Below are 22,823 nucleotides of genomic sequence, written 5' to 3'. Positions count from 1 at the left end.
ACAGTGGAGAGAGAAAGAGACATTACGTACTCCATGTGTTTGAGAGAGATAGAGAGCTGTGGTCTCTCTCTCTCTCTCTCTCTCTCTCTCTCTCTCTCTCTCTCTCTCTCTCTCTCTCTCTCTCTCTCTCTCTCTCTCTCCCTCCCTCCCTCCCTTTTGGTGAAACACACACGCTCTCTCTCGAGCCATTTTGGTGAAACTACAGTGTGGTGTACGAGTTACGATGTAGCCACATGGTAACATCTTGAAGCAGGTCGACGGCCGGGCCGGGGCATAATGCTTGGGCTTTTGTCATGTTACCCACACCCATCTTCTTGATCAAGCCCTTATTTAGATGCATGAAATTTTGGGTGTAAAGTATTGTAGGACTTTCGTTTGTATTTGGTAATTATTATCCGATTATGGGTTAACTAGGCTCAAAAGATCCGTCTCGCAAATTATAGACAAATTGTGTAATTAGTTATTTTGTATAGCTATATTTAATACTTCATGCATGCGTTGATTCGATGTGATGGGGAATCTAGTAAAATTTTGAAATTTTGAAGGCAACTAATAAACAAGGGGCAGATCAGAAAGGTGATGGTGACTCCGGCAAGGGGGTGGTGGGGCTGGGGCGTGCCTAGGCTTTTCTGCTTCAGCCGCCGGCGGCGCAACGGAAACACATGAAGAAGCTAGGCAGAGCCCAGCTAGGGCAGGCAGGTGCAGTCTGTGCTGTGAACTGTGAACTGTGATCGAGCAATCGACCATGCAATCACTGCAGGGCCCATCCAGTTCGGAATTCACACACGCGAGTGTGTTTCCTTGCTTTGCACTATTGGAGCACATGTAATCCAATCCCCATAGTGTCCATGTGTGATGTCTATACTCAGTGGCGGAACCAGGGGGGCTGGCAGGGGCTATGCACCTCTAACAACATTTTTTTTTTGTTAAGTACTTTTAATCTTAGCTAAAGTATTTAAGTATTCTTTAATTTCAGTTTAACCTTAGCTCAAGTTTTCAAGTACGCTTTAATTTCAGCTTAATCTTAGCCTAAGTTTTTAAGTACCTTTTAATCTTAACCCACTTTAAGCCTATCATTTGGTTCCTCGAAAGTCCACAATCCACTATGATCTCTACCTCCGAAAGTTCTCTCCGTTCTCCGTGGCTGCTCGCTAGTCATAGCTCATCAGTGTCTCAGTGGAGGGTGCCAGCGAACTCATGTCTAGCGATTGGCATTGCGCAAATGCATGACAAGGCGCCGACGGCAAGCAGGCAAGCGGCCACAGCTAAGATGGACGACAACAACAAACCCACATGCACCACTAATGCGATCGCATTAGCATCAAAGCCATGGCTTCTATCTATACTTCTCCTATTTAAACCTATATAAATATATTATTGTTGATACAGTATACTATATAAATATTGTTGATTTTGTATCGTATAATAGAATAGATTTTTGTTAATTAGGCCTAATCTTAGTAGGAAACCAAGGGAAAACTAAAATGAACAAGATATATTGACTCCCGCTCCTATTTTCCTTTCTGAATTGTCATTGTATGATTAAATAGTATATACCATGACTAGCTAGTGCATATATATTAGTGTGGTTAATAAAAAATTAATACAAATCGCCAAATTTTTGTGCCTACAAATATTATCGAAGTTTGTTCGGCCCCGGCCCCTCTTTAAATTTCTTTCCAGTTCTGCCACTGTCTATACTGCGATAATATCTTCTCTAAAAACTACACTCTATAACTCATTTTTTTATTGTGGTCTCTAATACATTCACTCTCTTCTCTCCACCTAAACTACACTCTATAACTCATTTTTTTATTGTGGTCTCTAATACATTCACTCTCTTCTCTCCACCTATCACATTTGTGTCCTCCATCTATTATGAAAACATAATCTTCTCCCAATCCAAACTTGGTAGTCTAGTGTATTGGATTTCATGTTCAAACTAAGTTTTGCGAGATCGGTTTCTTCCCTTCTCTTATTATAGAGCCACATAAAGAAATAACTATGTGGTAATATAATTAATGATATAGAAACCAGTCTACATGGGTCGCAAAGTTATATTTGTGTCTGCAATCTCGTCCATAACTACACACTAAATATGTTGCCGCGGCAAAACATGTACTCTGCACATAATTGCTGTAGTTAATGTAACCGTACCATCATGGCAAACCATTATTACAAGTTTACAACAAACACTACTGCTACCACCAGTTGATGATAGTACGGAGAGTTACTGTCGCTGTTCTTTTGTCCATACCTGCCATCGCAACATAACAAAAGGCGACACCAAATCTTAAAAAAAGGTTAATGAGAAATGAGAAATGAGAAATGACAATGTTTAATTTAAGTTGTGTGCTCATGTGTGCATGGTACGCTCGGTACTAACGAAAAACTCTTTCCTCGTTGTCCTGAGGCTAAAGTTTTGTTGTTTCTAGCGAGCGGGCAAATATTTCATCAATTTGTGTGTGCGCGGGGTTTTTCCAAACCTTTTGATTAAGGAATTACATATATGTAATCTCGTAAGCCGGTTAGTTCTCAATATGTCGTGATGTAAATTCCCCCATCAAATGGTTAGTAATATATTCTTTTCAAGTGGGAGTGAGGCCGTACTTCCAATAATGAGAGGGTGTTTGCTTGGATGTGCTTTATGGATGCTAAAGTTTAGGTCTAGATGGGCTAATAGGGTTAAGCCCAGGCTAATCAGAGGTAATAGGATTAACATCCAATTAACTATGTAAATAACTCTATGTTTAGTTCTACTATATTTGGTACTATGTAAATAAGTGGACTAAAATTTAATTAGCCATTTGGATCCAAACATATATCCTCTTATAGATAATAGAGACGTGCAGCAGCCATATGCTTGTACGCTTGCCCTGCACACCGAAGCCAGCTTGGTTGCAGGGGAATGATCGCGCCCGTTGGGCCGTACACACATACCCTCGCACGTACGTACGTGTACGTGCCAGACTTTAATTACGACACCGACTGGAGTACGTATATAGCACTACTGGAAAAAAGCTTATAGGCACCGGTTAGTATGGGCCTTAGGTACCGGTTTTTGAACCGGTACCCGGTAACCGAGACCAATAGTCGCGTTCATCAGCACCGGGTAAAAGAACCGGTGCCTAAAGCTATATTTTTTGGTAAAAATAGTTAGTCGGGATTCGAACTCAAGATCACTTGCCTCGCGTGTGCCTTTCTGACCATCTCGCCTACACATCACATCTGATAGGAAGATAGATATTTTTCTTTTGAAGTAACTCATGGACGAGCCTAAGGTATCGGTTGGTAACACCAACCGGTAGCTAAGGCTCTTAAGATACCGGTTGGTGTTATCAACCGGTACCTAAGGTTGATCCATAGGCACCGGTTGGTGGTAACACCCGGTACTAATGTAAAAGTTATCACCCGGTACCTATGGAGAGCCTTGGGTACCGGTTAGTGTTACCAATCGGTACCTAAGGCTCATCCATAGGTCCCATCCACCCCAAAAGTACCAGTACCAAGATGAACCGGTACCAATACTAGCATTGGTACCGGTTCATCTTCATTTTGGTACTTTTGGGGTGGACCTTTGGCGTGTTTTCTACTAGTGTAGCCTGCGCCTAGTTGCATTGCCCTCGAAAACTGTGCATTGATTTCCCTGTGCTATATACTACTAGGTATATATAACACATGCATGTAGTGTAGCGTACTCGCACATGCATCATCAGTGGATCAGCGAGGGCAAGAACTCGGTGAAATCCAGAGCCAAAGGGACCGGGAGAGGATTTCACGTCTCACGACAAGCTAAGGGGGTATTCAATAGTCTAGTACTTAGCTAGGTGTAGTAGTGTACTCGGAGTAGGAGGTAATTAAATAGTCTATATTAATCTAAACACAGGGAAAAACTTGTTTGGGTAATGAATGGGATGTCTCCTAGACTGCTGCTCTATAGTATATGATATACACAGACAATTAAATAGACAGTTTTGCAACAGCTAAATAGATAGCTACTGTTTAGCTCTCTTCATTTGTAATAAAGGCCGGATATATCTCCATGATGTAGAGGCCGGGATATTTATACAATATTCCTTTGTCTAAAAAAATAGACAGCTTTGCAATAGTTTAGACAGTTGTTGTCTATTTAGCTGTCTATGTAATATTTAATATGTACTCCAATTGATGTTGTTTTGCATGGGAGCACGAGCCAATGCTGCAGTAGACGAGATAATAGACGGCAACACACTCTTTCTTCATTTAATAATGGTCACATCAGTTCATTTTGCTTACGTGGACTTATATAAACGGCTACTATATAACCGTTGTACATGCCCTAAACAAATTTATCACCTCGAAAGAGAAGTAATAACGAGATAAAGTGGTGTAACACAACTGAGGCCCAATTTATTAGATCAAATAGAGCAGTTATCTGAGTGGGACAACGTTAGCTAGATACTAGTAGTTAGCGCTGGGCTTGGTATTAGAGCTAAAATTAGATGGATATATTGATCTAACTGAGTGGATCTATTTTTCAATGGAATATCTATTTGTTGTTAAAGGGCCAGGGGAACCATCAAACTTAGTAACTACAATTACATACAAGGATATAAATGCAGCATGTCACCTGTAGGCTACAAAAATTTAACCTCATCGTTGGTTCAATAACTGTAAAAGTACCTCTTATTAACACCCCCCCCTCCCCTCAGGTTTAGGTTTCCTCTGGCCTCAAACGTGAAAATTAGTAGTTGGCTGCAATTATTCTATTTAATTATGTCTGCTAGAATTTGAACTTGCGACCTCTAGCTCTGTTACCATATATATTGAATTGCATGTACCAAACATTTCAACCTGAAAGTTTAAGCTGATGAAAACAGGTGGGCAATTCACTTATACTTCAACATATACACAAACAATATATATACCTCCTCCGTCTCATTTTCGAGACATACATAATTTCAGCTTTTTGCTACGTATGTAAAATATATGTATCTAGAAAAGCTAAAATGAATTTGAAACAGAGGTAGTAATATTTAAAGTTGTTTTGAAGGACGGTGTTGATGTTTAAAAGGTCATATAAAACCATGCAATGTGAGGTAATCTCAAGTGTCTCGCTATCTCAGCCTTCGTCTCAGCTGGTGAGTTTACATCCCCGCTACCAGGATTGCTCACTCTCTGGCTTGCTAAAACTTGCACTTAAGATTTTGTATGAAGCAAAATAACTCCACATGGAACAAACCAAGCATTGATCGAGCACATCACCCCTTTAATGCATGTTCCTGATTTTCAAAATGAGAGAGACAGGCCACTTAATGATAGAGGATGCACACTCATTACCATATGGGATCTTGCTTTATCTAGAGGCCACATCGTTGGCGCCATATATACACCAGCAGCGGAGTAGCTAGTGGCATTAGGTCAGTCTCAATGGAGTTTCATAAGAGTTTCATGGTATTTAATTTTGCTGATTTGGCATGATATTTATGAGGAAAAAGAAGGGAGAGTTTCATGGGATGTGAGAGGAGTTTCATCGTTCCCATGAAACCCATCCGGCTTGCTTACCTAGTTTTTTGTCTAGATAACCGTGTGATGAAACTATACATTGAGACTGGCCTTAACGTGGCATAGATCACGCAAGGATATGCAAATTAATTTCGGCGCCATTGATGCAACGGGATTAATGGCGTGTACTGTTAGTACGTGCGGCAGCTGGTACCGGCAGAATTAACCAGGGTTTCGAAGCTACGTACAAGAACGCTCTCAACAGTAAAGCTAACGTGCTAGTGTAACATGGTTCATGCCAACAAGAGAGAGAGCACAAGATAACCTCTCGAATACTCCAACTACATCATGTTTTAGTTCAAAAAAGCCAAACGAACATACCAGTAGTTTACATATATATATAATGTCACATGTAAAAAAGGATAAAGTAAATTGTATCCACCGTACTGTATGGTCATATATATATATATATATATATATATATATATATATATATATATATATATATATATATATATATATATATATATATATATCACTTTAGTCCCATAATTTGCAACACGTGCAAATAGATATCTAAACTCATCAAATAATGCGTGCACGCAAGTTGGAACATATATAGTAGCATCAGAGGATTATAGCTTGATTATGAGGTAACAATCCGTATATGCACTACCGGAAACGGCTTATATGCCGAGTGCAATATACCGGGCACTCGGCAAATCTCCTATGTACCAAGTGCCATGTAGAAAGCACTCGGCAAGATAAAGGCAAACTGAGCGCTGGAGCTAGGGCACTCGGTAAACTAATTCTTTGCCGAATGCCTACTAAGCAGCACTCGGCAAAGAAGGGCACGTGCACGGTCGTGCTGACGCCGTGTTGGCCGTTAGAGTTTGCTGAGTGCATGTTAGTATTTGTCGAGTGTCTTTAGACGCACTCGGCAAATTTTAAAAAAACTTCCCGTTACGGCACTCGGCAAATGGGTTGTCACCGTTATGTGACCGTGTCCTTTACTTTTCTTTTTACCGAGAGCCATCATCACACTCGACAAAGTCTTTACCGAGTGCTCGATAAAAATACTCGTCAAACTCGGCTTTGCTGAGTCTTTGGTTGCCGTGTGTAGGTGGCACTCGGCAAACAAGGCGATGTCAGATTATTATAATACTCCGATGTCCCAAATTATTATTAGTAGTAGTAGTAGTACATATATATATATCGAATTTGCTAATTATCTTGACATGATATATATATCTAGATACATAGCGAAAACTATGGATCTAAAAAATCAAGATAACTAATAATTTTGGACGAGAGGAGTACAATATATATAAAAACTACTCTAGCCCCAGCTTATAAAACAAAACAACTAACAAGGACTTAGTGAGATACACTGTTGGAGGCACCGTAAACCCTACACCCTTGTACAACCCTAGCTAATGCATGCACTATATACAATATAGCACAAGTACGCCGCATTAATTCAATTAAATGATCATGAGTTCAAATACTAGGATCTGATGTTAGACGTTGCGCTTTAGATCTTGGATGTCACTCGTTGGTTTAGGATTGTTAAAATTTTGGCATGATTTTTAACCGAAGTGACATTAATTCAGTAATTTTCAAGGATGCGGAAGGATGCTACCTATTTCCTGGTTTTGATTCTTTTTTCAATAGATGTCAATTATGATTTTTTTTTGTTCTTCCTGGTTCTTTTTCTCGAGTTTGATTATTGTTATTTTGTACTGCAGAGAAGAAACAAGGGGAAAAAGAGAAGCCCGTAGTTTTGAAAGGGGTATCACTGCAGTCAGGTATCCATACAGTCATTTAAGTTATCTGGTTTGAACACTAATGACTCAAATAAATTGGAGTATTTTATTGAAAGTATATGTTTGTTGCATGGAGCATATTTCTGTCGCAAAAAATATATAGTACATTTTTTAAATGTATGTGCATATTTGTCTGGTAGGGTTTAGAGTTTCCTAGCCACCATGCTGGCAGTAAATTTGGTCTTATCGATTTTGCTGATCTAGCACTATCTACGAATTTGTCTAATTTGTATATTTTTTGTTCTACTATTTCAGGTTTCAGTACATTTTATTATCTAATTGATGGGCCCCTTCAGAGGCTTCCAGGTTCAGCTGTGGCCACCATGACTACAAGCTGCTAAGAGCAACGGCCATGTGGAGCACTGCAGGTTCCGTGACGAGGCGACTGGGACGAGTTGTGCCAACTCATCCACGCGACCGGCCTCGCCGCCGAGCGCAGCGATGAAGCGGCTACCCAAGCCGTGCTCCTCTCCCGCTTCTTCAAGTCCGAGAGGATCAAGGTCTCCGACGATGTCAGGTTCAGGTATTCCGGCTAATGAAAATTGGTTAATAGTTGTCAGGTTCTTTGCCTGATGAAAATCGGTTAATAGTTGTCAGTTAGATTTGGTAGAGGAAGCCACTTTTATTTGTTGCTGATGAGCTCACATGTTTCACATCTTTTGGTTTAATTTGGCTCTGACGTGTGATGGTCTTGCTAACTACCTACTACCACAACGGTGAAATTGTTCATGTTCGCGAAAAATGGCTGTCAGTTCATGAAAAATGCCTTAGATTCAGAATTTTGGGATTATTGTTTGCATGTCCATTCACTGTTCATGCGCTAATCTGGATGTTAATGAAGAGAAGGAAAAATAAAGCTAATTCTATTATTGAACTAGGAGGTGTCATTTGGCTATTCAGACATCTAATTTGGTTATCTGTATACATGTGCATCATTCATTGTTCATGTGTTCATCTGGATGATAATCAAGAGAAAAAAGATAAAGCTAATTCCATTATTGAACTGGTCAGTCGCATCAAAAGGGAATAAACATACATCCTTAAGTAACAATAGGAAACTGTAATCCAAAAAAAATAACCACTCAGACAATTTGGTTATCTGAATAGTGGGCTAAATTCATTCCAAGGAGTCTGCTGCTGGGTCATAACTAGCGAGTCACCAATCATGGATAAAAGGATGTTTATGATCATGACCTGTAATTTGAGATGTAACTGCTTCCAATTTCTTTTGACAGACCTTTAGAAAGTTGAAGAACCACTGAGCTCAATAAGTGAGACAAATGTCCTCTCTGCATCTTTGTTTTGCCGTATTGATTGCTGTCAGCTTCTCTGAGTTTTTGAGACCTGATGCTTGCTAATCAATATGTCTGTTTCTTCTAAAAGTTAACATTAGGTCTACGTGTACAAGTTGTAGCACAAAAATAAATGCCTTCAGTGTTGTTGGATCCTTAAGCTAAGCCCTAAGGATATATCTTAGCTGTACTTTTTAATTCTTGGGAATGACATTCTATAATATTGATAGGTTTTAATCACTTTGTATGCCTGAATCTGAATGTCAGTAATCCAGTCCTCTGTCCTGGTCAATGGAGCATTATTAAAAGGAAAATTGGGATGTGATCTCAAGTAGGAAGATGAGCTTAGCAAGTTTGGATGTGAACTGAAGCAGTAATAATTCGAAGATGTGAAACAAGTCTTTCTAATAAAAAAAACTGTTAAAACTGCCAAGCTTTTCTGAATGTTGCTGACAGAACAGTTGTTATAGTTTTTCACTAAGCCGGTGATATGCCATATCTTCAGTTCTCAGGTTTTTATTACAGAATTGACTATAATTTCTTTACCAAGTTTTTACTACAGCGATGACTGTATTTGCAATTCTCAGGTTGCTATGACCGAGTCTCAGGCGTCGAAGTGTTGGCTACGAGGAGTGTGGCTGCACTCCGATCGGTTTAGCCAGTCAACTTAAGGTGTCAAAGAAATAGGTTATTTGTTCATATTGCCGCACACTCACTATGAGATGATGTTCTTGGCTGTTTACTAATATGGATTTGTTAATATGATGTGAATTTCAGGCAAAGCTGGTTATCCTCTCTTCTTTAATGATGATGCATTGCCAGATTCACCTACCTATGGACTATTATCAATCTGTTACAATTTTGGTAAAAATGACTACAAAGTTCAATTATTAGTTGAGATCTGAATTTTTTTTCAATAATATTTGATCCACAACAGAAGTATGTTATGTTTGTCTCATAATATCTCAGTCTTTCTTTTGTCTACATTTTTTTACCTCTGTTACATCTGAGTTTAATAATCTTTGATTCTGTTCTAATTTCTTCATCAGATATGATTGTTGTTGAGTTGCAAATTAATGGCATGGAATAGTAGCGAAGAGTGCAGTGACACCCATGGATGGGCGCATGCAGGGTAGGATGGGAGCCAAGGAGCTGATGGCCATATGGGGTTTGTCAGGTATGGAACAGAAGCCATTGATCGTTTGCACATCTTTATGCAGTGCAAATTCAGAGTGCCCAACATATCCATCGTGGAAATTACATTACACTTCTGCCTGAATTCTTTGAACCTTTGTCCAGAAACAGAATGCACCATGCTAACTATTCGTTGTGCATACCATTTTGGATCCTGTTGCTAAATGTGCAGGTGGACACATAGGAGTATTTTCTCTGTGCTTGACCGAACAAAGCTGATTTATATACCAAGAGTGATACAACTCCGGTTAATTTAGTAGTCTGAAGAAGGATATTTAATTAGTAGTCTCAAAACACTAAGCATGTGAAATTACTCAAGAGCAATACCCTATGCACGCTCTTATTGTGTTGAATTTTCTTGAGTTCCCGTAGCAACGCACAGGCATGAACTTAGTAATAAATATAGAAAAATATCATAAAGCTATTTTGATATCCAAATAATATACCACTTAAATGATAGTGTCATGGTAGTAAAAATTATTGTATGCAACTAAAGTCCTCATGAACTACAAAAAGTCCTCGCCGGGGCAAAGTTGTGGACCTTTATAGTTTGTAGGAATCTTTATAGTTTGTAGGGATCTACGTGATTGAGTTGTGGATGGAGGGAGTTAGTCCGACTCGTATACAGAATTGACTAAGGCCCGCCCGCCAATAATACGAGACGGATCAAACCAAATGGACCAAATTAAAAATTAGATGAAAATCTTACTCACTTTAGAAATAAGTATAGGTATAGATATAGATATAGATGTGTGATGCTGGCCCGCACATGCAGCCCAACAGCAGATATATAATATATCTATACCTATCTATCTATATCTATACCTATTACTAAAGCGGGTAAGGTTTTCACCTAAATTTTGGTTTGGTCCGTCTTGTATCATTGACATGTGGGTCTTAATCCATCCCATATACGAGTTGGACTAGTCTTTCGTCAATCTGAATCCTAATTGCAACCTGAACAAATCAATCAGAATCACAATCGGAACTCGGAGAAATCAATCCAAATCCCAATCGAATCCCAGACAATCAATGTCTCGCATGATCATGACATGGCTTGCACACGGAGAACGAGTACAAAGTTGGTGATATTATTTTGCTGGTAATATTATATAGATTTATTATATTATCCGTAGCAACGCACAGGCACTATGCTAGTCTATTTCTAAAGCAAGTAAGGTTTCCACATAAATTTTTTGTTTGGTCCCACTTGTGTCATTATCAGGTGGGTCTTAGTCCATTCTATATGCGAGTCGGACTAGCCTTTCAATTATCGGAATCCTAATTAATTGGAATCCAGACAAATCAATCGGAATCATAATCGGAACCCGGATAAATCAATCAGAATCCCAATCAGATCCTAGACAATCAATGCCTCACATGATCATAACACGGTCTGTACATGAAGTGAACAAGCACAAAATTAATGATATTACTTTGTAAATATTACATAGACTTATTATATTACCCGTAGCAACGCACGAGTACTATGCTAGTATATCTCTAAAGCGAGTAAAGTTTCTATCTACATTTAGTTTAGTTTGGTTTGGTCCATCTCGTATTATTAACAAGTGGGCATTAGTCCATCCCGTATGCGAGTCAGACTAACCCTCTCCATCCACGACTCGATTACGTAGACCCTACAAATTAACGTGTGAGCACCTAATACGTATCTAATACTTATACCAACTTTGTTCGTAGCAACGCATCGATAAAATTACCTAGTATATGTAATAAATAAACATGCATCGGTTAGAAATAGGTATAGGTAGCTATATATTGCATCATTGTTAATAACAGACCCGGCCGGCCAAACTGATCAATTATTAATTCAAGCTAGCATTGAAGAAGCTCTGAGCGCGCATGCAGATCGAGTTCTTCATTCGCTGGCCCTGCCGATGAGATTTGATCGATCAGCCGCCGTCAGCGCTAGATATATAGCTACCCCTGTTCGATCCCGTCGCATGCATCTTGACCGGTAGCAGCTTGTTTGGAGCTGCCGCGCGCAGCTTTATTTCTTTGCTCCGGCCATTCACTGCATGCACCGTCAGATGATCAGCTGCGGCCTGCGGCTGCAGTCGATCGAGCACATTCGGGCCAATGCAGGCGCTGCATCGATTGGTCGTCGATTAATTCCTCTGGGATAAAGGCGGTGCGTGGTCATCTTATATACTCCCTCCATCCAGAAATATAGCACATTCTACTAACTGCATATTATAGAGGTAGAAAAAAAACACATGTACCTCCTCATCAGTGCATCGTTCAATTAATTGTTTAATTTTCAATGACTGCACCAAACTAAGAAGATTAACATCTCTTTTTTACTCTCCCGACCCGCCGCAATTGATTTTTTTACAAAACTAGCATCAAAACTAAAGAGACTGGCATATCTTTTTATCCAAAGAACCCTAAAATGTTTTACATTTGAGTACTAATTTTAAACCCTCCAGTATCTTACATTTCAGGATGGAAGGAGTACAGTACACTCTTAACAAATCGTTAAGCCGACGAAATCATATATCGATGTACACGATGGTGTACAGGGGCGAATCTAGCCTGAATATGTACTCTTAACAAATCGTTAAGCCGACGAAATCATATATCGATGGTGTACAGTGGCGAATCTAGCCTGAATATGTAGAGGGTGTTTATGTCCACTCTTTTCTTCTTCCTCCCCTTCTCTTCTTCTTCCTCCTCTCTTTCTCTTCATTGTTTCATCTCAAAAATGTGGTGGGGGAGGGGGGGGCTTAAAGGGGTATCCATGGATCTTGAAGAGGTAGGGGGCTTAAGCCCCTAGGGCGCCCCCCCCCCCTCCCCCAATCCGCCCAAGATGGTGTATATATCGATCCCATTATGACATGCCTATGCACTGCTAGCTCTCCTCCGGTCACCAATAACCATCATGTTTAAAGTGTCTCAAATTTTATCCTAGATAATCTAAGGTCTGGACCATAAAAAATCGGACTCTAATCTTATACTAGCAGAAATGGAATTGATGTGTAACCACCGAGATAAGCTTTGGTGCGTTGCTCCAAGGAGCACTGAATGCCACTGCGACCTCGCTGATGTGACAGACCCGCCAAGTTAAAATGCTTAATTAAGCATAACCGCCATCATTTGGCGCATTAGCTTAATTAAGTGTAACTTGACAGTCTGTTTCTAACCCACAGGCCGACCGAAACACACCAGAAGTCTCGCACGAAGGCGAGTGCAGAAGGTACCTCATAACTGCGAGACACGGCGAATTGATTCGATTTAACCTTACAAGGTGGACCTAACCAACATGGCACGTATAAGCCCCGCCGGATCACACGCACCAACCCTTCCCCTCCCCGCCTCGAACTACAGGACCGCCCCACCATCATATGGTCAGCCGAGCTCAACATGAGACCACTAAAAGTAATACATGCACCCCCATTTCTCTGCAACTACTCGACTACCCCAGGAGGTGAGATGGAGTCACGAACTTTCGAAGTAAGGCAGTACTAGGCTTATCGGTTTCGACTACCTCCTACTCCCGGCATGCGATTAGTACAATTCAATCCCCGATCAGCACTGCCGACAACGGCCGGTCCTTAATCGACACAGACAGGACTAAGACAACCAGGAACCCTGTCCTGCTGCCATACCTATATATCATCACCATTCCCGTCCAGTCTTCAATTTCCATATCAACTTCAATATCTCATGTACTGGAATATAAATATATCCTAATTCTCGCGAGTAACCGGAAATTACTCGACTTCGAAATATCCTATATCTCGCGAGTGACAAGAAATCACTCGGCTTCTACCGAGAATTATTAAGCATAGCATTTCTATCGTCCTATACATACTAGTATAAACTCAAGGAAACCTAGGGATCATGCAACTAGGGTTCCAAACAATTCCTAAACCTAATGCACAAGTAATAGAGATATATATAGGTGTCATAATTTGAAATAATAGGACATGCACCGGGGCTTGCCTGGGGAAACACTAAGTCAGTGTTAATGCTATTAAGGCTTTGGGCCCTTCCGACCTTGGGCCGGGTCTTTGGTTGCTTCAGCGGGTCCTTCCATCTTCTGGCGATATCCGTTGAACACCATTTTGTGGGTCGACTCCAACACCGCGTGCTTCACGTCTACACGTGTACCTCTAGCGCACCTAAATGAGGTGCAATAATGCATATGTATGAATATATATGAAATGCCAATTAATGCACATGCATATGACACAAATTAGTGCAGCTAAAATTCCCTACTTACAAAAGAACCATACTCAAAAATGAACTAGTTGGCGGACTGTCCGCTATAAGGCAGCGGACTGTCCTCAACTCAAACTTGCCGACCAACCAGACCTACCCCCGTCTCTGGATAAACTTACAACTATACGGCGGACGGTCCGCGATCCAGTAGCGGACTGTCAGCAGTACACCTCTGCCAACTCGCCAGAACCTACAACGTCTCTGGATGAATTTCTAGACTGGTTGGCGGACTGTCCGCGCCTCAGTACCAGACTGTCCGCAACACACCTACGCCAATCCACCAGAGACAACGACGTCTCTGGACGAAGTTCGAACTCTACAACGGACTGTCCGCTCTCCAATAGCGGACCGCCCGCAGTTCAATCCTACGAAAACACCAGAGACAACATCCTCTCTAGACAACTTCTAACTTGACCTGCGGACTGTCCGGCCCTCCTAGGCGGACCGTCCGCGATTCACTTTTGCAGACCACCCGACAGGCGGCAGTAAGAACAGCGGTGGCGGTTCACCGGCGCCGGCGGCGCACAATGGGAGGGGGAAAAAGGCCAGGGGGGCAAAGTGACTCACCACGATTCCATTCCCGTGGTCGGTTCAAGTGGAGGATAACCGGAGAAGCGGATTGACGGTGGAGCAAAGCTTCAAGCGGCTCCAATGTTGACCGGCGGTGGCGGGGGCGATTCCGGCCAGGAGAAGCTGTGCTGGGGTTGGGGAAGGTGGAGGAGGTGCTGAGGAAGGTGCTCGCGCGAGGAATCGAAGTATGGTGGCCGGAGGAGGGAGATCGACGGAAGGAGGCGACGGCGGTGCGAGCAGACGAGCTCCGCTCGTCTCTGGTCGAAGTGGGAATGAGGAAGGAGGAGATGACGACCGGGCTCACATCCAGCTAAATATCTGGGTGTTACTCTGGTGGACCGTCCGCCGATCCCTAGCGGACCGTCCGCGGTTTTTCTTGGGTGTTACAGCTGACGTATCTTGTCAAACAAGCTCAATTTAATTGGCTGGGAACATATGTGCAAGCACCAGGAAAAAAAAGAATGATGCGCTCAACAATGCCAGCATCAGCTGGAAATAAAATGATGCAATCAGGAGCGGAGCCAGTGTGGGTGCAGGGGGCTCCAGCTCTCTACCCTTAGGAACTCCATTGGAAACCCCATAAGTCCCTCTATAAATTTGAGGAGGAAGAAAGAGGTAAGAGGAGACGGGAGAAGGAAAAAGAAGAGGAGAGCCTCTTGAAGCTCAATCCTACATGCGCCACATAAATACATATATCCATACACACACCAGAGGATCTGCATCCGTCGGTCCCGGTGTGTATGTATGTGTGTATAGTGCCATCTATCTATATACACGTGATTCTTCTGACATGCATAATTACTATCTAGTATACTGGATCATATCTATGCGACAAATAACTAGCTAGAATGCAATGCTAGATCGAGAGATTGGACCAGCTGCGTGCAGGGCTATGCGTGCATCAGCTGCGTCATGCATACTATGCATGCGGCACTAGTTGCTCACCGGTGCAAGGGTGGCTAGCTAGCTAGTGCGCGAGCCATTGGCATAGAGTCTTCAGAGTTCAGAGGCTCAGAGCTACTACGTGCCGGCGGGGTACACTGGCTAGTGGCTAGAAACGTCGACGCTGCTGGCAGCGGCGGCAGCTAGCAGCTAGCTGCTAGCAGCACGCCGCGCGCGATCAGAACCGGCGGCAGGTAGCTAGCTGGGGGATCGGAGTTCGTGGCGCCGGCCGGCGATGATTGGCGCGGCGGCGGGCCCCTACTGACGACGGACCCTCGTCGCCGGCGGGCCGGGCTCCACACCGAAGATCGATCCCGGACCGCATGCGTGCAGAGCTTCGATATGATCCTTCAATTCAAGCGTGCGATCTCCGCAGTTTAGTGCCCGGCCGGTTGGCTGGCTCATTAATGTGCGCGTATGCGTAGGGGCCAGCCATGCCTGGGGCCCCTGGAGAGAGCACGAGCTCGATCGAGGTGAGGAAGAAGAGAACTGGTAGTGACCAAAGCTCCAAGAAGAGAGCGTGAGTACGGGCAGGCAGGTGTCTCTGTGTCTGATGCTACCGGCCTGCCTGCATGCCCCTGGAAATATTTTCTGGTTTTCCGATTGCGCACGGATCGGAGTTGAACGCGAAGCCATTCGCAACCGGCTGGCTAGTGGAGCAGAGTCGATCGGTGGGCCGGTGCTGATTGGCAGCAGCAACAGCAGCAGCAGACTGGTCGGGCATTCGGGCTTTGTCACCTCCTGTGCTCTCTCAGCGCAGCTAGCTGACGAACTACAGTAACCTAGATGTGGTCAGATTGGAGATGGGATCTCAAACGCATCCATCTTTTTCTCCCTCCAATCCGTGCCCAGCTTTTGCTACGATCTCGGGATCAAGCCGGTCTCGCCAGGAAATTCAATGCCAGACTGATGAGCACACTAAACGTAGTATTACCCTTTTACAGAGTCGGGATTTTACCTTTTTACCTTTTCTCTGAGCTGACTCTGATCATCTGACATTGGCTGGTAGATGGTGCTGATTTATTGTGAGAAAAAATTATTATTTTCTAGTTGGTGGCTGGTTTAATTTGATGAGAGAAAAACATTACTGACTGATTGGCTGATAAGACAGCCGAATACAATCAAAATATTCATGTCGTGACATTGCTGACAACTGTTATGTATTAATGTATGTATATATATGTCCTGGTCAGGCTGGTCTCCATTCTGTGTGCTAGCACGAAAAAAACCACCGTGCTACAGTTGTTCGCATCGTTTACCCAGCCACTGGACCGGAAAAAAAATCGATGGCCCTGGGTCCTTTCTGCTAGCCTGCTCGTTCGTGCAGAGCCGTTGCTGGAACACTGTACCATAGCATTCGCTTCTCTGTCAGCGGCGCCTGCTAAAGCAGCCGATGGATGGGCTCGAAACCTAGTTGGGCCGGTCCGATCGCGTTTGGGCCAGGGTGGTGCTGGTGGTATCCAGAGAGATGGGCCTTCAAGAAGCTGCAAATGGAACTCCTCCTTCTGGCCCGGAAACTCACTCGATGTTTAGCGAGGCGGGCCTGCGAAAATGCTCCTAGATTTTTCTTTCGCTGTAGCTGGAAAACGTACTTATAAAATACGCTTCACGAGATGTGATACGTGCTTCGTTGCCCGTTTCCTCCGCGCTCACGCCTTGCTGGTGGACTACTGGACGGCCGCTTTGCCGCCGCCCGCCGCCTATAAATGAGCCCTCCCATGAGCGCTGAAAATTCCTTCTCCGCTTCATCTCCTCGCCGTCGTCGGAGCCGAAGGTGTGCGATCCGGCGCTGCCTCGCCGCCAGTCGGGGACCGAGGAATGGCCGGGACGGCGGCGTCCGTGGAGCGCGTGAGGGACCGCGCCACCGGCCTCGACAAGTTCGTCCTCCGCGAGGCCCGGGGCAGCTCCGTCGAGGTCAGCTCACCCTTTCCGCCGTACTGTACCGTCGCCTTTATTATCGGAATCTGTATTGCTCGATTTGTTCATCAGAAAAGTTATCTGCGCTTCATCCTCGTTAGTTTCGCCGCCCCCACAAAGTTGATTCCGCTTCGTTTATCAGAGAACTGTGCTAGGCTCGATTGCGGTAGGGTTAATTGGGCGATTAGAATTTCGGAAGGATTGTGATTTCCGGTAATTGAGAGCGATTAGAGGAATGGTGGTGGTCGTAGGGTGGTCAAGGAGCAGTACGTGTTGCAAGTTGTGACCATGTAGTGGTGGGAGGTAGGTTGGTCAGACTTCAGAGGCAACCCCAACCTAGTGCTTGACCCTTCGCTTATAGATGGAGCATTTTCGCGCTCCATAAATTATTATCGGTTGAATTGATCGTTCAGCAATGTGGATACAGCATGGTTGGCCGTCGGTGGGCGGCTGCCGTGATGCTTCGGCTCAGCTGCGGTTTCGCCTGGACTAGTTAATATTTGGTTTTTGTGATAGTCACTGGTGGACCTAAAGGGTGGCCAGGGTATGCCACGGCATACCCTAAGCCAGCCCTCTTTTACCCTAATGACTTCTTTAACTTAGATTTGATCAAATTCAAATTGCAACTTAACAATTATATTGGTGATAGTAGACATGGGAACAACTTCAAATGTCTAACCAATCATGGTTATCTCTCAGTTAACCTAGTTCAAACTGAGAGAAATAAGATTTATGATATGGTTTATAATCTTTTAAAATTGGTCATTGATTTTAGCAAAAATTAAGCTAAGAAATAAGATGGGAGATAGTCTTTTGGATGATTGTCTACACACATTCATCAAGCGAGATATCTTCTTCGAGTGGATGAAGATGATATAATTAATACTTCATGAACTTTAATGTTGAATCATAAATGAATTGTCCACCTCTTCCCATCAGTTTAAGGTTTTGGGTTGAATTGGTTGGTACATGCAACTCAATATGGTATTAGGGCCAGAGATCTCTGTCGGTGTTTTACTGCCAAGCTCTCCGAGGTATATTTCAAGAAGATTGTTTGTAGGCACGGACTCGTCGAGATCAAAACGCGATGGTGCAAGGAACACAAAGATTTAGATAGGTTCAGACCGTCATACCATACGTTCTGTGTGGTCGTTTGTATTGCCTTAGGTGTTGAGATGTTTTGGAAGGATCCCTGCCCGCTCTTATATAGTCTGGGAGGACAGAGTTATATGGAAAGTACTAGCCGAGTACTACTAGAGTCCTACTACAACAAGTCGAGTAGTTTCCATGTACATCAACTAGTCCTACTGCCGTACGAGTAGTTACAAGAGAGGTAAGGTGTATCCATGTGATATTCATTACTCTAGAATATTCCACATCTGTGAGCAGTCCCGCTGCCCTGTGTCTGACAGCCTCGAGTTCGAACCTCAACAGGTGCGATTAAATAAAATAATTGCAACCGACTCTTATTTTCACGTTTGAGGCATAGCAGAGCCTACACGCGAGGGAGAGTGTTAAAGTATAAATGAATTGCCCACCTCTTCCCATCAATTTTAGCTTTTGGGTTGAATTGATTGATGCATACAACTTAATAGTTAAGAAGCGTAAGCCTGATAAGAAGAAATTAGATAATCTCTTTGAACTATTATAGGTTTGTAAGCTTATTTTATGTTTTTCTAGGACTTAGTGTGCTTCTACTACTTATATTGTAATATATGTAAGTATTGAATCTAAATGCTTATATACCGAATTGCTCGTGGAATTTTTTGTTGTGTATCGATTTTTTTAGATTATACCGAATACCGAATTATATGTTGAAGTTTTGACATGGCATACCCTAAGTTCTAATCCTAGGTCCGCCACTGGTGATAGTATTTTGCATTCTTTTATTTGTTAGTCAATTTTTGTTTCCAGTCATAGCTACTTGGTCATGATTGGGCATTGTCCAAAAAATATTTTGATGTATATGCAGAATTCTAGATTCTGAATATGAAGAAGGGTTGGGCCTGGCATATTCTGGAAAAAAAGAATGGCCATGTCATGTCTCTTGGTTTATCTGCCTCTGTTTTATGTTAAGGTTCTGGAGACAGCTGGATAACTTATATGGGTTTTATATCCTATTGGACATTGACCTGACACTCGTGGCATGTCACATTGGTGCGGATAACTGGATTTCTCCTTGTATCGAAATCATCAGCATCCTTTTCTTTATATTTCGAAGTGCACGCCATTGATAGTGTAGAGTAACCAGAAATTTTAATACTCCTGAATTGTCAGTATTTCTCCTCAATCAGACATAAAGATACACACGCTGCTCGCCTGGAAATTTGATTCTATACAATCTTTAAGGAAGACTCGATGGCTAGTAATATGGGCCATTTTCTCAAATTTATTTCCAAACCTTAATTTGCTCTTCTGGGCTAGATTATTTTTATTTATGTAATTTTAACACAAAGTATGTTCTTACAAGTAACAAGTGTGTTAGCCTGTCCAGCTCCAACAATTGTATGCAAGAACTAGATGTCTAATTGACAGCTTATTTCTGATCTTTCCAACAATTATAATTCAACCGGGGCCTGAGATACAAGTTTATCTTGATCATGGCCAGCTTTTGAAAAATCAATGTGAGAGTGAAAAGAACAACATTACTGCTAGCACTGAATTCCGTACCTAATGCCGTGGCCATTGCCTGCTTACTTTTTATGCTATTCTTATAAGAGATATATTAATCCCAAACAAGCATCTTCCATCTGGCATCATCTCAGTTTTTATTTTTAACTATTTGCAGGTATATTTATATGGAGGTCAGGTGACATTTTGGAAAAATAACTTCGGTCACCAACTGCTTTTTGTCAGTAACAAGGTATTCAGACCTTTTAGTTTCAGTAACAACATTTGTGTATGCCAATAGCTCTTTAGAGTGCTTTATGTTTATTCTTATTTTATTAGATCAGGTGCTATTCTTCATTTTGCTATCATGTTGGCATTGGACAATGTTAGGAGCAGGCTACCATTTTTTAACTTTTTAGCCTTCATCATTATGTTATGTCAATACCAATGTCTCATGAACCACAGCTCCTACAATTTTATTCAAAGTGTGCAAGCTTTCATAATATCATGCCATCTATCCTAATAATTATAAATTTCAATACTTCTTTACAGGCTACTTTTAAACCGCCAAAAGCAATTCGTGGTGGCATCCAAATTTGCTTCCCTCAAGTATGGTCATCAAGCTGTTTTAGTCATGTTTCCTTTGGAAGCGGTTGTCTACTAAAACCCAGATGAACAATTTCATCTTGCAGTTAGGTAGCCATGGAGTTCTTGAACAGCATGGATTTGCAAGGAACCGATTCTGGAGTGTTGATGAAAGTCCACCTCCTTTTCCAGTTGCTACTTCCAACTGTCATATTGACTTGATACTCAAGTCGTCTCAAGAGGATTTGAAGGTCTGGCCACATAGGTCAGCATCTACTTTGAATTGTCTAATTGCTATGTCAGATAAAAAGTATCACTATATTCATCTGGCCACCCCACTGAACTAATCATGTCCATTGTTCATGATTTGCAGCTATGAATTTCGTCTGAGAGTTGCGCTTAGTCCAAGGGGAGATCTTATTCTCACATCTCGAATTAAGAATATCAGCTCAGATGGCAAGCCATTCCAATTTACATTTGCTTATCATACTTACTTTTCGGTATCTGATATCAGGTACGTTGCAAGATGACATTTGTTTGACCTATGTTTCCACCAAGCTATTTTCAGCATCTCTTATGTCCCTGTGATAGCTGATAGAAATTTGCTTCAATACTGATTGACATTGAACATGAGTGATGTTGAATTAATCACCTTCCGATTCAGGCTCCGAGTTCATTATTATTTTGTGAGGAAATCCAAGTCCTTTTCTTTTGGAAAACAAAGAGATTGTACATGATGAACTTCTTATCTTTGAATACAAAGCCTCAGCCATTATAACCTTAGCTTCTGCTTATCAATAGGCCATATCGTTTCTGCAAATAGATCGTGCAGATCACCAGATAGATTTACATGTACCATTGGCTACTTCCTGTTTCCATGCCCTGAAACATGCTTTCACATTCCAGTGAAGTGCGGGTAGAAGGTTTAGAGACCTTGGACTATCTTGACAAGTTGCAATCAAGGACTCGTTGTACTGAACAAGGAGATGCAGTTGTATTTGAGTCTGAAGTAAGCTTGTGTTCTACTAAATTTCATGATTTGACGCCATATAAGTGCCAATAAAACTCTAATTATGTTCATGTTAAGTAAGGTGGACAAGGTATATTTGAGTGCTCCACAGAAGATTGTGATCATTGACCATGAGAAGAAAAGAACGTTTGTTTTAAGGAAAGAGGGACTTCCAGATGTTGGTGCGTTAGGCCAATTCTTTCTCACATTACAATTTTGATCTGTGAAATTCTGTCTCCAATGTCCAGCCATTGCTTTTGGTCTCTTTCATTCCCATCGTATTGTTGTTATCACTTCTCATTTTGCAGTCGTTTGGAACCCTTGGGACAAGAAGGCAAAAGCAATGCCAGATTTTGGGGATGATGAGTACAAGAACATGCTATGCGTAGGGGCTGCAGCTATTGAGAAGCCAATTACTTTAAAGTCTGGTGAAGAATGGCTACGAAAGCAGGAAATTTCCGCTGTACCATCCAGTTACAGCAGCGGACAATTGGATCCTGAAGTCATTCGTCGGATGCACACAATTTAAGTTTCCCAATGATTGTTTCCTATGCGAGTATTCTGGACTTCACATCCCTAGAGCTAAAAGTATGTGGATTTCTTCAAAATAGTTCTTGTTTCAAATGATCTCTGCTAGCTGTGTATTTTTCCTCCATTTTCTAAGTTACAACATTTTACTGCAGGAAGACTCCCGTGCCTCTAATCTGGTAATCTTGAAATTTCGTCCGTGGACTTCAAGTTTCTGTTTTCCTGTCCAATTCCAAAGTAGCCTGTAGTTTTTCTGGAGCAGCATTGGGATTGGAATTACCACCATGTTAATCAGAAAATATGGAGATTTTTTCATCCATATTCCATATAAAGCTTATACCGTACGGGTTTTTTTTTTTGCCCCTGAAATCTCGTTGTATTGTATTGCAAAGGGAGGGAGTGCGCAAGATTGTACTGGTTGTGGGCTTGTGGCAAACTAAACTATTATGATATTAATTTTGAGGCTGTATGGTATGTTGTAAGCGTACGTGTTCATTCTGTGTTACCTGGTGCTAATCTGCAAATGGGTCCTGGAACTGCTGCTGTTCATCATTTATCACGTTGCTGTTGCCGAAAGGCTCGATCAGGGATTGAGGATTCTATTTGGCCCAGCGTATTCTC

The 22,823-nt window shown here is 42.2% G+C and overlaps 1 protein-coding gene and 1 long non-coding RNA gene across 6 annotated transcripts; both read left to right on the top strand.

Annotated features, from left to right (window-relative positions):
- Nucleotides 1–7,211: 7,211 nt before the first annotated feature.
- Nucleotides 7,212–10,210, top strand: LOC120654817. Of its 3 annotated transcripts, none has more exons than XR_005667185.1 (5): nucleotides 7,212–7,292; nucleotides 7,566–7,833; nucleotides 9,190–9,274; nucleotides 9,380–9,779; nucleotides 9,969–10,210. It is a non-coding gene; the product is annotated as an uncharacterized LOC120654817 (long non-coding RNA). The 3 variants fall into 3 exon arrangements; XR_005667184.1 differs by having other exon boundaries at nucleotides 7,213–7,292; nucleotides 9,380–9,466; nucleotides 9,652–10,052; XR_005667183.1 differs by having other exon boundaries at nucleotides 7,213–7,292; nucleotides 9,380–10,052.
- Nucleotides 10,211–17,143: 6,933 nt separating this feature from the next.
- Nucleotides 17,144–22,684, top strand: LOC120654816 (putative glucose-6-phosphate 1-epimerase). Of its 3 annotated transcripts, XM_039932477.1 has the most exons (9): nucleotides 17,191–17,467; nucleotides 20,259–20,333; nucleotides 20,633–20,689; nucleotides 20,773–20,930; nucleotides 21,039–21,179; nucleotides 21,572–21,674; nucleotides 21,757–21,856; nucleotides 21,983–22,262; nucleotides 22,358–22,684. In XM_039932477.1, exons 1-8 carry the CDS (start codon nucleotides 17,372–17,374, stop codon nucleotides 22,201–22,203), a joined length of 951 nt encoding a protein of 316 aa, XP_039788411.1. In that variant the 5' UTR covers nucleotides 17,191–17,371; the 3' UTR covers nucleotides 22,204–22,262; nucleotides 22,358–22,684. The 3 variants fall into 3 exon arrangements, with proteins under 3 accessions (XP_039788413.1, XP_039788412.1, XP_039788411.1); XM_039932479.1 differs by lacking the exon at nucleotides 22,358–22,684 and having other exon boundaries at nucleotides 17,144–17,467; nucleotides 21,753–21,856; nucleotides 21,983–22,001; XM_039932478.1 differs by lacking the exons at nucleotides 21,983–22,262; nucleotides 22,358–22,684 and having other exon boundaries at nucleotides 17,144–17,467; nucleotides 21,753–21,889.
- Nucleotides 22,685–22,823: the final 139 nt, after the last annotated feature.

Source organism: Panicum virgatum, chromosome 1N, assembly GCF_016808335.1.
Source record: "Panicum virgatum strain AP13 chromosome 1N, P.virgatum_v5, whole genome shotgun sequence".
NCBI classification, from domain to species: domain Eukaryota; kingdom Viridiplantae; phylum Streptophyta; class Magnoliopsida; order Poales; family Poaceae; genus Panicum; species Panicum virgatum.
This window is presented reverse-complemented; position numbering and strand designations above follow the sequence as displayed.